General features: G+C 43.5%; 1 protein-coding gene across 1 annotated transcript in view; it reads left to right on the top strand.

Annotated features, from left to right (window-relative positions):
* Window positions 1–13,269, top strand: part of Adam10 (ADAM metallopeptidase domain 10) — a 129,492-nt gene that overhangs the window by 98,136 nt on the left and 18,087 nt on the right. Inside the window, exons 7-9 of the mRNA XM_004662431.2 lie at window positions 24–116; window positions 1,652–1,835; window positions 11,288–11,451. Coding sequence (XP_004662488.1) covers window positions 24–116; window positions 1,652–1,835; window positions 11,288–11,451 — 441 coding nt within the window. The remainder of the gene's footprint in view (window positions 1–23; window positions 117–1,651; window positions 1,836–11,287; window positions 11,452–13,269) is intronic.

The following is a 13,269-nucleotide window of genomic DNA, read 5'->3' as shown; positions in this document are numbered from 1 at the left end:
ATTTTTTTTTTTTTAATTTATAGATATCCAGTCATGTTAAAGCGATTGATACAATCTACCAGACTACAGACTTCTCCGGAATCCGTAACATCAGTTTCATGGTGAAACGCATAAGAGTAAGGAACTTCAGTACTTAAAATGTGACAAAATAACAAGGACCCTGCTTACCAAATGGAAAGTGCCTGAGTTAGACTTCTCTCCTTCATGCATGAACTAATTTAAATCATGTCTACTGTTGCTGCTGTTGTTTCCTCTGGGCTTTTGCACACACACAGACACACACACACACACCACACATGCAAATTGAGTTTGTGATTTCATAATTGAGTCTACAGGGCCTTAATCTAGACTATAGTGGAGGTTTTGCTAGAGGATTATGGGTCATAAAATAATGAAAACAAAAACCTGTAAGTCTCATTATATTGATCATATCATGCCCTTACTACCAGTATTTTCAAATAAACAGGGGTTTGCCCTCTAGGAAAATTTACTTTCATGTGTATCCTTTTAAAATCTCTTCCGAATGTTGCTTGTCCTTTTCTGGCTTTGCTGGAGAAAGGCAGGCTGTCGTAGGACTTTAGAGAGAAGGCAGTCATCTGAAAGGAGGTGGGCTCTGAATGCAAGCATTGTTCAGGGAGTGGTGCTGGGTCCTCCCTCAGCTTGGGAAGGAGGGCGGCACTAGGAGAACCGGGTGAAGAGGAAATGGAGGGATCTGCAGGGACTGTCTTGGCGTGGCAGGAAGCTGGCGGAAAAGAGACTCAGTCCTGGCCCCTCTTGGGGAAAGCAAGTGAACCTGTAGTTGTTGGGCTCAACTTGCAATACACTCTGTCTGCCAAGCTCACAGTCCTGGGTACTTTTTCTGTTAGTAATCAGCTAAAATAGGTTTCATGTTTTCATGTCAGTCACTATCACCATATGTATGAGATTAGTGTTAAAAGATACTTTCTCTGGAAGTTGAGTTTGAGAAGCCATTCTTCCTTTGCTAGAATTTTATTTTTTTTATTTTTTGTTTACTTTTATTATTTATTTGAAAGTGACAGAGAAAGGGGCAGAGAGAGAATGGGTGCACCAGGGCCTTTAGCCACTGCAAACAAATTCCAGATGCATGCACCACCCACCCTGTGTATCTGGCTTACGTGGGTCCTGGGGAATCAAGCCATGAACCAGGGTCCTTAGGCTTCACAAGCAAACGCTTAACTGCTAAGCTCTCTCTCCAGCCCCCTTTGCTAGAGTTTTCAAAAGTAAAACTTGTTACTTTTTCTCCCCAGTACTTGGGATTGAATCGAGGGCCCTAAGCGTGCTGGGCAGGGTCTCTATCCCTAAGCTGTGTCTCCTGCCGAAAACTTGATCTCACCTTCCAAATCTTCCATGTTTTAAGGAATCTGGAAACTACTTGATGAGAATTTTTAACATTTAAAATTTTTATTTCCTTCTTGGGCCTTTCTTTTATTCCTCTTGTTGGTTGGTTTGTGGCTTTTCTGACCAGTTCAGGGCCAGGGCAGTGACAACATCTTGAGCCTTCCTGAAGGCCTTTTCCCTTCAGCCCTGAGGAGGTTTTTGTCCAGGCAGGTAAAGATAGAGGTGAGAAGGGAGCCAGATTATGTGAACAGTAGGTTCTTACATGACTATTACTATGCTTTTTGATTTTTAGATCAATACAACTGCTGATGAAAAGGACCCTACAAACCCTTTCCGTTTCCCAAATATTGGTGTGGAGAAGTTTCTGGAATTGAATTCCGAGCAGAATCATGATGACTACTGTTTGGCCTATGTCTTCACAGACCGAGATTTTGATGACGGCGTTCTTGGTCTGGCGTGGGTTGGAGCCCCTTCAGGTAGTTTATCTAGTGATGCCTTAGTACTTGGAAGATAAAGCAAGTTTCCGGGAAGAGTGAACTTTATAGGATAGAGGAGAGAGTGATGTCTGAGTCAGACAAGATCTTGAAGCAGAGTAGAGGACATGGCTATTTTGAAATAGGGTAAGAGTTGTAATGCATACCTGTAATCTCAGTTCTTAGGATCTGAGGCAGGAGAACCATGAGCTCAAGGCCAGTTTAGGCCACATAGTATCGCACATATATAAATAAGCAAATAAATAAATATAAATAAAATGAGAAAAGTGAAGAGAAATTTGTGACATCCAATAACAATTTTGCATGAAAAAAAGTTAATACTTTTGGGGTTAGGGAGATTGCTCAGTAGTCAAAGGCATTTGCTTACAGAGAATGACAGTGGGTTTGATCCCCCAGAATCGACGGGAAGTCAAATGCAAAGTGACACATGCATCCTGATCCCTGTGTTGTCTTGTGACAATAGGAGGTGGAGCGAGGATAATCCAAAGCTCACTGGCAGCAGCGAGAGACCCTGTTTCAAAAAGAAGGTAGAGCACAGACACGCGTGTATATATCCACACACATGTAGATATGTTTGAAAAGAAGTGCTTCTGAAGTTCAAAGGAAAGTAGATGATACCATAGAAGTTAAATGATATTAATTTTTTTTTTTTTTTTACTCTGAAATAGAGCCTCAAATTTAGAAGGAGAAAACTGTTACTGTTTTATCAAAGGAAAAAAGTCTAAGCTGGGCGTGGTGGCGCACGCCTTTAATCCCAGCACTCGGGAGGCAGAGATAGGAGGATTGCCATGAGTTCAAGGCCACCCTGATATGACAGAGTTAATTCCAGGTCAGCCTGGGCTAGAGTGAGACCCTACCTCGAAAAACCAAAAAAACAAAAAGTCTGCTCCACTGTTCTCAGCAGCAGAGGACTCTGGTCAGAGTTGCAGGTAGAAAGAAAAGATGTCCTGCCTTCATTCTTTTTTCTTTTTTTAAACAATTTTTGTTTATTTTTTTTAATATTGTATGTATATATGTTTGTATTTACAAGCAGAGAGAGATGGAAAAGAGGCAGAATGGGTGTGCCAGGGCCTCTGGTTGCTGCAAATGAACTCCTGATGTATGTGCCATTTTGTGCAACTGGCTTTAGGTGGGAACTGAGGAATTTAACCTAGGTCATTAGACTTTGCAGGCAAGTGCCTTAACTACTAAGTCATTTCTCTGGTCCATCTGTATAGTTTTGTGTGCTAGCCATTGCAAATGAACTCCAGACGCATACACCACCCTGTGCATCTGGCTTACATGGGTAATGGGGAATTGAACCTGGGTCCTTAGACTTCTCAGACAAAGGCCTTAACCTCTAAGCCATCTCTCCAGCCCTGTCTTTAGTTTTTATTTTTTAATTTTACTATTAACAACTTCCATGACTGTAAACAGTATCCCATGGTAATGCCTTCCCTCCCCCCACTTTCCCCTTTGAAACTCCCTTCTCCATCATATCCCCTCCCCCTCTCAATCAGTCTCTCTTTTATTTTGATGTCATGATCTTTTCCTCTTATTATGATGGTCTTGTGTAGGTAGTGTCAGGCACTGTGAGGTCATGGATATCCAGGCCATTTTGTGTCTGGAGGAGCATGTTGTAAGGAGTCCTACCCTTCCTTTGGCTCTTACATTCTTTGCCACCTCTTCCGCAATGGACCCTGAGCCTTGGAAGGTGTGATAGAGATAGTCTATCTGTAGTTTTTTGATCATTAGTCTTTATTTTAACAGAAGGGACATGCTGCCTGAGGGGTGATTTAGGCAGCAGGAGAGTGCAACATACTCAGCTCTGCTATCCTTACCAGTGGCCACAGTCTCCTGGAGGCTCCATCTCAACCCTAAGAGCCACTGCCATTGAGGTTGAGTTGGCGTAACTCCTTCCCATTAATAGTGGAGCCAGAGAGCTGCTGCATACAGTGTTGATAAAAGTCACTCACCTAGCTTACAGTGGTATAGGGTCATTCATTGCAACATGAATAGAAAAGATCCAGATTCTGAATATAAACATAATCTTGTAGAGTTTGATAAGTCAGCTATAAATTCTGGAGCCAAAAGCAGTGACTTCTTTATTTATTATTTATTCTTTCCTAGGCTGACCTGGAATTCACTATGTAGTCTCAGGGTGGTCTCGAACTCATAGCAATCCCCCTACCTCTGCCTCCCAAGTGCTGGGATTAAAGGAGTGTGCACCATGCCTAGCTCAAGAGCAGTGACTTTTTAAGCTTTATTTCCTTTTTAAAAAGTTGACTTTTGAACAGGTAGCACACGACTTTAATCCCAGCACTCAGGAGGCAGAGGAAGGAGGATCATCATGAATTCAAAGGCTAGCCTAGACTACATAGTGAATTCCAGGTCAGCCTGGGCTAGAGTGAGACCCTGCCCCGAAAAACCAAAAAGAAAAAAGAAAAAGAAAAAGAAGTTGACTTTTGGGCCAGAGAGATGCCTTAGCTGTAAGGTGCTTGCCTGCAAAGCCAAAGGACCCAAGTTCAACTCCCTAGTAGTTACATATGTCAGATGCACAAGGTGGCACATATGTCTGGAGTTCGTTTTCAGTGGCTAGAAGCTCTGGTGCGCCCATCTCTTTATGTGCCTTTATTTCTCTCTGTCCTTCTCTCTCACATAAATAATTTTTTTTACAAAATTGACTTTTTTGCTTTATGTGGTGTAAGGCACATTTTCTCATATTTGTGTTCATATGTGTGTGGGCACATGTGATATGGGTGCCAGAGGTTGACACTTCTTCCTTGCCTTATTTTTATTTACATACTCTTTTTTGAGATGGGGAGACAGGGTCTCTCACTGAACCTGGAGCTCACGGATATGTCTAGAGTGGTTGGCTGACCCCAGTGGCCCTCCTGTGTCCTCTTCCTTAGTGCTGGGGTCACAGGCGTGGGCCACCATGCCTGGCTTCGGGTATTAGAACTGGACTCAGACGTCACCCTTGCAAGACAAGTACATTCCAGCTGAGCCATGTCCCCAGCACATTCTTGTTGTTTTTAAAAATTTTTTTTAAATAAAATATTTTACTTATTTATGAGAGAAAGAGACAGAGAGAATGGGTATGCCAGGGCCTCTAGCCACTGCATATGAACTGAAGACACATGTGCCTCCTTGTGCATCTGGCTTACATGGATCCTAGGGAATCGAACCCTGGTCCATAGGCTTTGCAGGCAAATGCCTTAACAGCTAAGCCATTTCCCCAGTTCCCTTGTTAGTTTATTTTTGATTTGGTATATATAAGATCTTAAGTAGTGTTTTCTTTTGTATTTTGTGGTATTTTTATAAAGCTATGAGTAAATACTGCATTTTACCTTTCAGTACTTTTGTTTGTCTTCCATATTAAAAGGTGTCATTAATCCTTGATGTCACTGAGGCATCATTGAATGTTCTGGCGTACATACCATAGAGTTCCTGTCTTTATTGCCCATTGTAATCATCTATTCGGTTTTTATGTTGCTCAAGTTATTAACAGGTTCAGCTCATTTCTTCCTGTGATGTCTCGTACTTTATAGTTTTTCTACTCTGAAATCTTTCCTTAAGAGAGTTGGAAATATTTTACACAAAATTATGATCCTGGACTGAGGAGATGGCTCACTGGTTAAATGCCCTTGCTTGCAAAGCCTGTGGCCTGAGTTTTAATTTCCTAGTGCCATGTAAAACCAGATGCACAAAGTGGTACATGCACTTGACTGGAGTTTGCTTGTAGTGGCAGGAGGTCTTGGCATGCCCATACCACTCTGTCTCTTTCTCTTATAAATAAGTTTAATTAATTAATATTTTTTAAAGATTAATGATAAGGTTTTTCCTGTTCATGGAAAAACGCAAGGTTTCATTTTGGTGTTCTTCCTTTGCACATTTTCCACTAATGTAGTTTCATGTAAACAGATGGTCCTCCCAGCATGGACTCTGCGTGTGCGGTGCCTGCGCCCCTGGGCACTTGTCAGCGCTGCTTCTCGGGCTCTTCCTGGGCTCTGTTGAGTCAGAAGCTCTGGCTGCAAGTCCCAGCAGTGTGCTGAGCAAGCTCTTGGGCCGTTCTGATGTATATGTGTTTGGAGACACTGATCTAATTCTGTCTCAGTTTGCTCATGTTGCTCCTGAGCAAGTGATGTCACATCTCACACTGCAAACTTACTTCCTGGCTGCGTTTTGAGTTACAGGCTAAAGTCAAAGATGCTTATTAGAGAAGAATGGAAAGCCTGGGCATGGCTTTGCATGCCTGTAGTCTCAGCACTTGGGAGGCTAAGGCAGGAGGAACATGAGTTCAAGACCAGGTTTGGTTACTTAGTAGCAAGAACTTGTCTCAGAAAAAGAGCAGGGTGGGCTGGAGAGATGGTTTAGCGTTTAAGTGCTTGCCTGTGAAGCCTAAGGACCCTGGTTCGAGGCTTGATTCCCCAGGACCCACATTAGCCAGATGCACAAGGGGGTGCAAGTGTCTGGAGTTCATTTGCAGTGGCTCAAAGCCCTGGCGTGCCCATTCTCTCTCTCTCTCTCCCCTCTTTCTCGGTCTGCTGCTCTCAAATAAATAAATAAAAATACACACACACAAAGAACAGGGTGACTGTTTGTTGAAGTTGTTAGATGTGCTCATGTCTGTATGTTTTCTAGTGGTTTTAGATGTAGAAAAATGAGTAGCTGCTCTGGAGAGTCCCCACACACCCTCACCCCTCACCCCCCATCCCGAGCATGGTTGGCGAGCTCCGTCACTGTGCCATAGGTGGCCCCTCCGCTGGAATTGGGTGTTTGTCTTTCCCTCGGATGGGGCTGTGGGTTCGGGGACGCTTAGTATTTTTGTCTAGGTGTCCATGGCATTTGGACCCTTTGTGCTGCTGCTCACTTTGCTCCGGTGACCCTAGATTGTCGTGTGGATTGGAAACTATGATGTGTGTTGTCACTGGCTTCTTTGTAAGAAGCAGGATGTGTTCCGAGAACACATCGTGAGTGAAGATAGACGGTCGGGCTGGGTATTTTTTTTTTTTTTTCAGCCTTCTCTTCCCATTTTCCCACTCAGTGTTACAACTTGTCCCCTGTGTGTTTTTCAGGCATGGGATGCCCCTTACCTTGACTTTGTGCTAATCCCTGAACTCTGGGTCTTGGCAGGCGTTTTCTCAGAGCTTTGCAGAGAGGCTGCACGAGTGCAGAAGACTGAGGGCGTGAGCGGGAGAGAAGTGCTCTTGGCTCCGTGGCTTCCCTGGCCGCGGTGAAGGGACCCGCGCCTGCTCTGTGGGCGGCCAGCGTCAGGGTGGGGGTAGGTGTGGCGCCTCAGTGCTCTAGACGAGGGCTAGGAGCTGTGCGACTAGCATGGTATCACACGGCTAGGAAGCAGGGCAGAGCCCGGTTCTGGACCTCCAGAGCCCTGCCTGGCTGGACTGTGCGCTCTCACTGTTGGCTGCCTTCTCCGAGGGGCCTCCTGCTTCTAAGTCGAGTTGCGTGTTCTTGGAATCATTCTGTTTTTCCTTCAGAGAGCGCTGTCGCTGGATAGCCAGCCCTGTGCTGTTTCAGTGTCTCTCTGGACGTCGTCATAGCTTCGTGGGAGGAGCCGGAGTCGGAACTGAGAAACTACATTCTTACCTGTTTGATCTGTTTTGCTTCAAGTTGACTTATAATTTCTTCTTTCTCCTCCTTCCTTTGATACTACCTTGTTTCTGCCTGCTGTGATCTTGTTTTTTAGGTATCACTCCACAGCTAGTTGACTTGGCATACCATGTTAGTCTGTCATAGTCTTTAGTGTTTATTTGGCCCTGCCCTGCTGTGCTGAGCGATGTGGTCTAAGTTCATCAAGTTCTGCAGACGTGCTACTGCTGAAGACTTTCTGTGCCGTTGTCGTGTGGACGCTCAGGCCGTGGGCTGGGGCCCTTTCACTCTAGGATAAACAATGAGTTGAAATAGTTGAATAGGAACTTTCTTTGTCTTTGACTCTTCCTTACTATGTTCTCTACTTATTTTTCCCTTTTGTGGTTCTGGGAATTGAGCCTCGGGCTCTTGCATACTAGACAGAAGCCTTTTCTTCTTGTTTGAATCTGCCTTGCAGGTAAGTGCTGCTCCAGCTCTCTTTGGCGAAGGCGGTATCCACTACTCCTCCCTGAGTGGAACTGGCTGTGAGTCAGCTGACTGGAGGTTCCTATTGACAGCTGTGCAGAGTCTGCAAATGGCGCCAACAAGGAGTTTTGCTCCCAAACAAAGACAGACATTTTTTAAAGATTAAAAAATACTTATTTGCAAGCAGAGAGAGAGGGTGGGGGGGGAGGGAGAGAGGGTGAAAAGAGAGGGAGACAGAGAGAGAATGGGCATGCCAGGGCCTCTAGCCACCACAAGTGAACTCCAGATGCATGTGCCCCTTGTGCATCTGGCTGACGTGGATCCTGGAGAATCGAACTTGGGTCCTTTGGCTTTGCAGGCAAACGCCTTAGCTGCTAAGCCATCTCTCCAGCCCCAAAGGCAGTCTTAATTAGCGCCAAGGTGTACCAGACAGATGCTGAGGATATTCAGCCTTTACCAAAGCAGAAATCCAGAGGCTCCTAAGAGCTCATCACTGAAGTAGACTTAAAACATACCTGCCAAGGCTCAGGGAACTTTGTGGAAGAGGGGTGGAAAGAGTTTAAGAGTCACAGGTTGGGTTGGGACATCAGACTCAGAGGCACTGCCTCCCCCAGTAACTGACTGCTGCTCCCACAATGCGTAACCCACAACCCCATGGGGAATACAAGCAACCCCATTGAAGGGGGCCCCAGCAGAATGGGGGCAGGGAGGAGGGAAAAGATGGTACCAACACATGATGTATCCATGCAAAGTATTTAATAAGAAACAAAATAAAAGCAAACAAACAAGGTCAATTAACTCAGAAAAAAAAGTCTTTAGTGTAACACTGGAAAGATGGTAGGCTGGGGGTGTGGCTCAATGAAAGAGAAAAGATTATTATAAAGTTTTTTTAAATATAAGAACAATTCAGTGTTATGTAGGTAACCCGTTAGCATTTGATTTAGGAGAATGAAAATAATGGTTCCTTAACACAGCAAAATCTCCCCCCCCCCTTCTTTGAGATTTGAGTGGAGTGATCTCAAGCCTAGGTTGTCCTCCTGACTCTCTCTCCCCAGAACGAATGCTGAGATTACAAGCCAATGTTTCTTGTTTGCTGAGCCCCTCCTGCTAACACACCTTTGTAGAGCTCACTCTTGGGTAGCAGCCGCTCCTATGTCGCTCATGAAGCGAGCACAGCTTCAGCTCGCCTGGCTTAGCTCGAAACAGCTCACTCTTCATTTCACTCACAGTTCATATTTATCACTGATGACTCTTTCTAGCAAAAATCTCAATTTTGTAATTAAACAGGTAATGAGCAACACATGCTGTTTTCACAATAAATAAATTTGAATCATTACTCATTAAGAATAGTTATTTTAAAAATTAAACTGAAGGTTACAAAGACTATATATCACAAGAATACATGCAGATTTATATATGCTCTTCCTTTAAATTAGCTAGACCTTAAAAATACAGAAAAGTGTTTATCAGAGTTTAAAAAAATCATGCCTATTTACTCTTTTTCTTTTCAACTGTTAAATAGTTGCAGTGTGGAGTCACCTGTGCCTAATTCAAGCTTGACAGTACTTGCTTTGGACCAGTTTGCATGTGACAGTCGTCACCAAGGCAGGATATTAATTTACTATTTGTTTAAGTGAATATGTAGATTATAACTTACAATTATTGCATATAGAGTACCTACTTTTATATTTATAATTTTAGTTGAATGGAACAGTCCCTAGGACTCTCCTCCAAACACAGAAAGAGCAGCTTAAGAACAAATACTAAGTATTCCTAATTCACCTGTTTTCTGTCTGTTTATGTGTTGAAAAGGAGGTAAGTTCAGACGTGGCAAAGGTCCTCAGACCTTGCTGGGTAGATCAGCATGTGGCTGTGCCTCTCAGGTCTCTCTCTCTCTGAAATACGTTACCATTTCCGCTTTCGTGATGGTCACTCAAGTGTGTGTTTCTTGTCACATTTCCATATGAGGAACAAGGCAGAATTGTTGTATCTGCTCCAGGCTGGCCTTGAACTTGTGATCCTCTTGCCTCAGCTTGGTAAGGGGTGCCCTGCCATACCTGGTTATCATTTTGTCATGATTGCAGCTGTTCTGAATTGCTTTTCTAACATAATGGCCTTACGAAGAATTTCAAATACTAGAAAGAACTTAAAATACTAGAGTTTTTAGGTGGCCTAATGACACAGTAAGTGTAATTTACTGTGTCGAAAGTTAATAGGAAAGAATTCTATCATTGATCAATATCTTGATGCATTTTATAATGTCTTCTAAAATACCATGAGGGAAACCTCTTTCTTTAATTAATTATTTAATTTTTGTGGTGCTAACAACCAAATACAGAGCCTTTAAGCAAACAACCTGTCCCTGAGCCATAGCCTTTTTACTGTGAAGTCCAACTAAAGAACTTCTTACTAAAATTCTTCATAAAGGTCACTCAGAGGACATGTGGACTCCTGCCACACCTGCACTGGGAGGCTTAGGCAAAGAGGTCACAAGCTTCAGACTAGCTGGAGCAACGTAGAGGCCTGGTCTGAGCAAACGAAAGAGCTGTGGTCTTCTCAGAGCAGGGCTGGCCAGGTAGTTGTCACTCTTGAGTATCATGTCACTTCCTCTGGCTGTAACACTGAATCCTAAGGTTCTCATCAGTGAACAGATGAACTACAGAATGATCTAAATGTTAGCGTAAGTGGAAATGCAGGTGTTCTTAAAAACAACAACAACAACTATGTTTTCAGGGCACATTGAAAAACATCCCAAATCCGTTTGTTTTTTAAAGTTTCGATGCTGCTGAAGAGTTGCAAGAATAGTACACTGAACTCTCGGTAACCAGCTAATATTTCCCCATATCTGCCTTCTTACCCTTCCCTCCCGCCCTCCCGCCCTTCTTACCTCTTCCTTTTCTTTCTTAAATCCATTTGATTTAGTTGTGTTTTACTAGTAGAACGTATGCTACGTCCCAGGACAGTAAACCCACATGGTCACTGCTCATTGTGGTTAGTAATTGTACAAAGCTTTTGCAGAGTCTCATTGAAAACTTTCATTTAATTTGAATTGTAAACTCCTTTTTAAAATGGAGATGTGTAGACTTTGAAAGCATTGATATATTCAATTTAAGGGAAGTATAACTTGTGCTGTGTCAACGAGAACAAATATTTGACTACATTTTGATGAGGAAAGTATGTGAGGGTTCTGTGTGAATTCTGGGAGTTTCTGTATAGGTTCCAGTAAAATTTTATCACAAATGGCTCCCCAGTCTTGGAGCAGAGGAACTGTGGGACATTTAACACATAGGGGTACTAGTTTTTTGAAGTGTCTTAGCTGATTATTAACATTGATCTGACTTAGGGGCAGATAATTGAGCCTTTTTCCTCCCCTGAATCAGGAAGTTCTGGAGGAATCTGTGAAAAAAGTAAACTGTATTCAGATGGAAAGAAGAAGTCCCTGAACACTGGGATCATCACTGTGCAGAACTATGGCTCCCATGTGCCTCCCAAAGTCTCCCACATCACCTTTGCCCACGAAGTGGGACATAACTTTGGATCTCCAGTAAGTGTTGCCTAGCTGTTACATTCTAAGTTATACTGACTTACATTTGATTGCCTTGTTTATTTGCCAGAACAGTCATGTGCTTGATACACTGAAAGTGAGAAAGAGTATTTCTGTCTAAAACTTTCAAAAGCAAGCACAGTAGTACCAGAATTCTATGATGGCGAAGAATTTTGTTTAGCTTCTTTGGCATGCAGACTGGGGCAGAGGGAGGTGCGGGGGGTGGGGGGGAGGTGTTGTGAAACAAAGTCTCATGTAGCCCAGGCTGACCTTGAACTCCTGATCCTCATGTCCTGCTTCCCAGATGCTGGGATTACAGGGGTGCACCATCATGCTCAGCTCAGTCTGGTTTATTCAGACAGAATCATCTCTCCAGCTGCTGACCCTCCAACAATTCCGAGTACACGATGTACTCGCATCTCTTAGATGAGATTCCTTTTTCATTGTGTAAATTACACTTGGAATCTTTAGCAAATTAGAAAATAGCCTTTTTGCCTTATTTTTATGAAAGCATTATTGGAATTTACTTGGGATGGTCTTTCTTCACTGTGGAAATAGATTGGTATTTTATTTTATTTTATTTATTTATTTATTTTGGTTTTTCGAGATAGAATCTCACTGTAGCCCAGGCTGACCTGGAGTTCAGTATGTAGCCTCAGGGTGGCCTCAAACTCACGGTGATCCTCCTACCTCTGCTAAATTGCTATTTTAAAGTCTCTACTATGATAACTTCCTGTTCTGGCACACACAGAAAACCTGCTCCAAAAGGTTTGGGCTTAGGGGCGGTGTTCCTACCTCTGCCTCCCATGTGCTGGGATTAAAGGCATGTACACCATGCCCAGTCCAGACCAAGGTGTAATAAAGTATACTAGTGTTCTAGTGCAGAGTGCTTCTGCGCCTTTTCCTGGGTTCTGGATTATTGAAGGTCGCAGTGAGATTTGCTTGTGCTAATGTGTGTGCGCTGGCAGGGCGGGGTTGCCAGGATCTGAGTTTTTTTTTGCTTGAGACAATGTTGGGTCAGGTGTGTCCACTTTGAGAAACCAAGGGAGCTGTGTTCTGCAAATTTTTGGTTTGCATGATAGTATGTTAAGTCACCCAAAGTCACCTTGTACTTTCCATAACCAGGACTGTTGCCTCCTACTTATTCTAGAAAGTAGCATGGTGATCTCATGTCCCGAGTTTTCTTAGTTTCTTCTTAAAAATCTCTGTGTTTCTGTTCCTAGCCAGCTCTTCCACATTCTTTGGTAGTGGCTGAGAAGAGAGTACCACAGACACCCGCTCTGTCCGTGCCTGCCCTGAGCCAGTCCCCTTTGCTTCACGTGTTTTTCCCACCTCTGCCTTCTCTCAGCTGGCCTTAGCATGTCATTTACTATGTCTCCTAACAGTTCATATTACGATTGCTATTCCTCTTAAAGGAGATCAGCTTATTTTTAAAAAATACTTATTTATTAGAGAGGGAGAGAGTGGGCGTGCCAGGGCCTCCAGCCACTGTCAACAAACTCCAGATGCATGCGCCCTCTTGTGCATCTGGCTTACGTGGGTCCTGCAGAGTCCAACCTGGATCCTTTGGGTTTGTAGGCAAATGCCTTAACTGCTAAGGCATCTTTCCAGCCCCAAGATCAGCTTATTTTTTGAAAGGTCAGTTCTGGTCCCTACTTACAGTGCTCTAAGTTGCAGCCAGGCCTCCGTGGTTTTCATCTCGTCTATGGCAGCAGCCCTAATGAAGCAGGCTGTTATCCTGACTTAGTCTTAAACAATTGTTAGCTCCTTCCTGAGGGAGAGTGTGCAGTTTCCATGGTTTTTCTGATGAGAACATTA

The sequence above is a fragment of the Jaculus jaculus genome, chromosome 10, assembly GCF_020740685.1.
Source record: "Jaculus jaculus isolate mJacJac1 chromosome 10, mJacJac1.mat.Y.cur, whole genome shotgun sequence".
Lineage (NCBI taxonomy): Eukaryota > Metazoa > Chordata > Mammalia > Rodentia > Dipodidae > Jaculus > Jaculus jaculus.
Note: the sequence above shows the minus strand (reverse complement) of the source record. Positions and strands in the feature narration are given on the sequence as shown.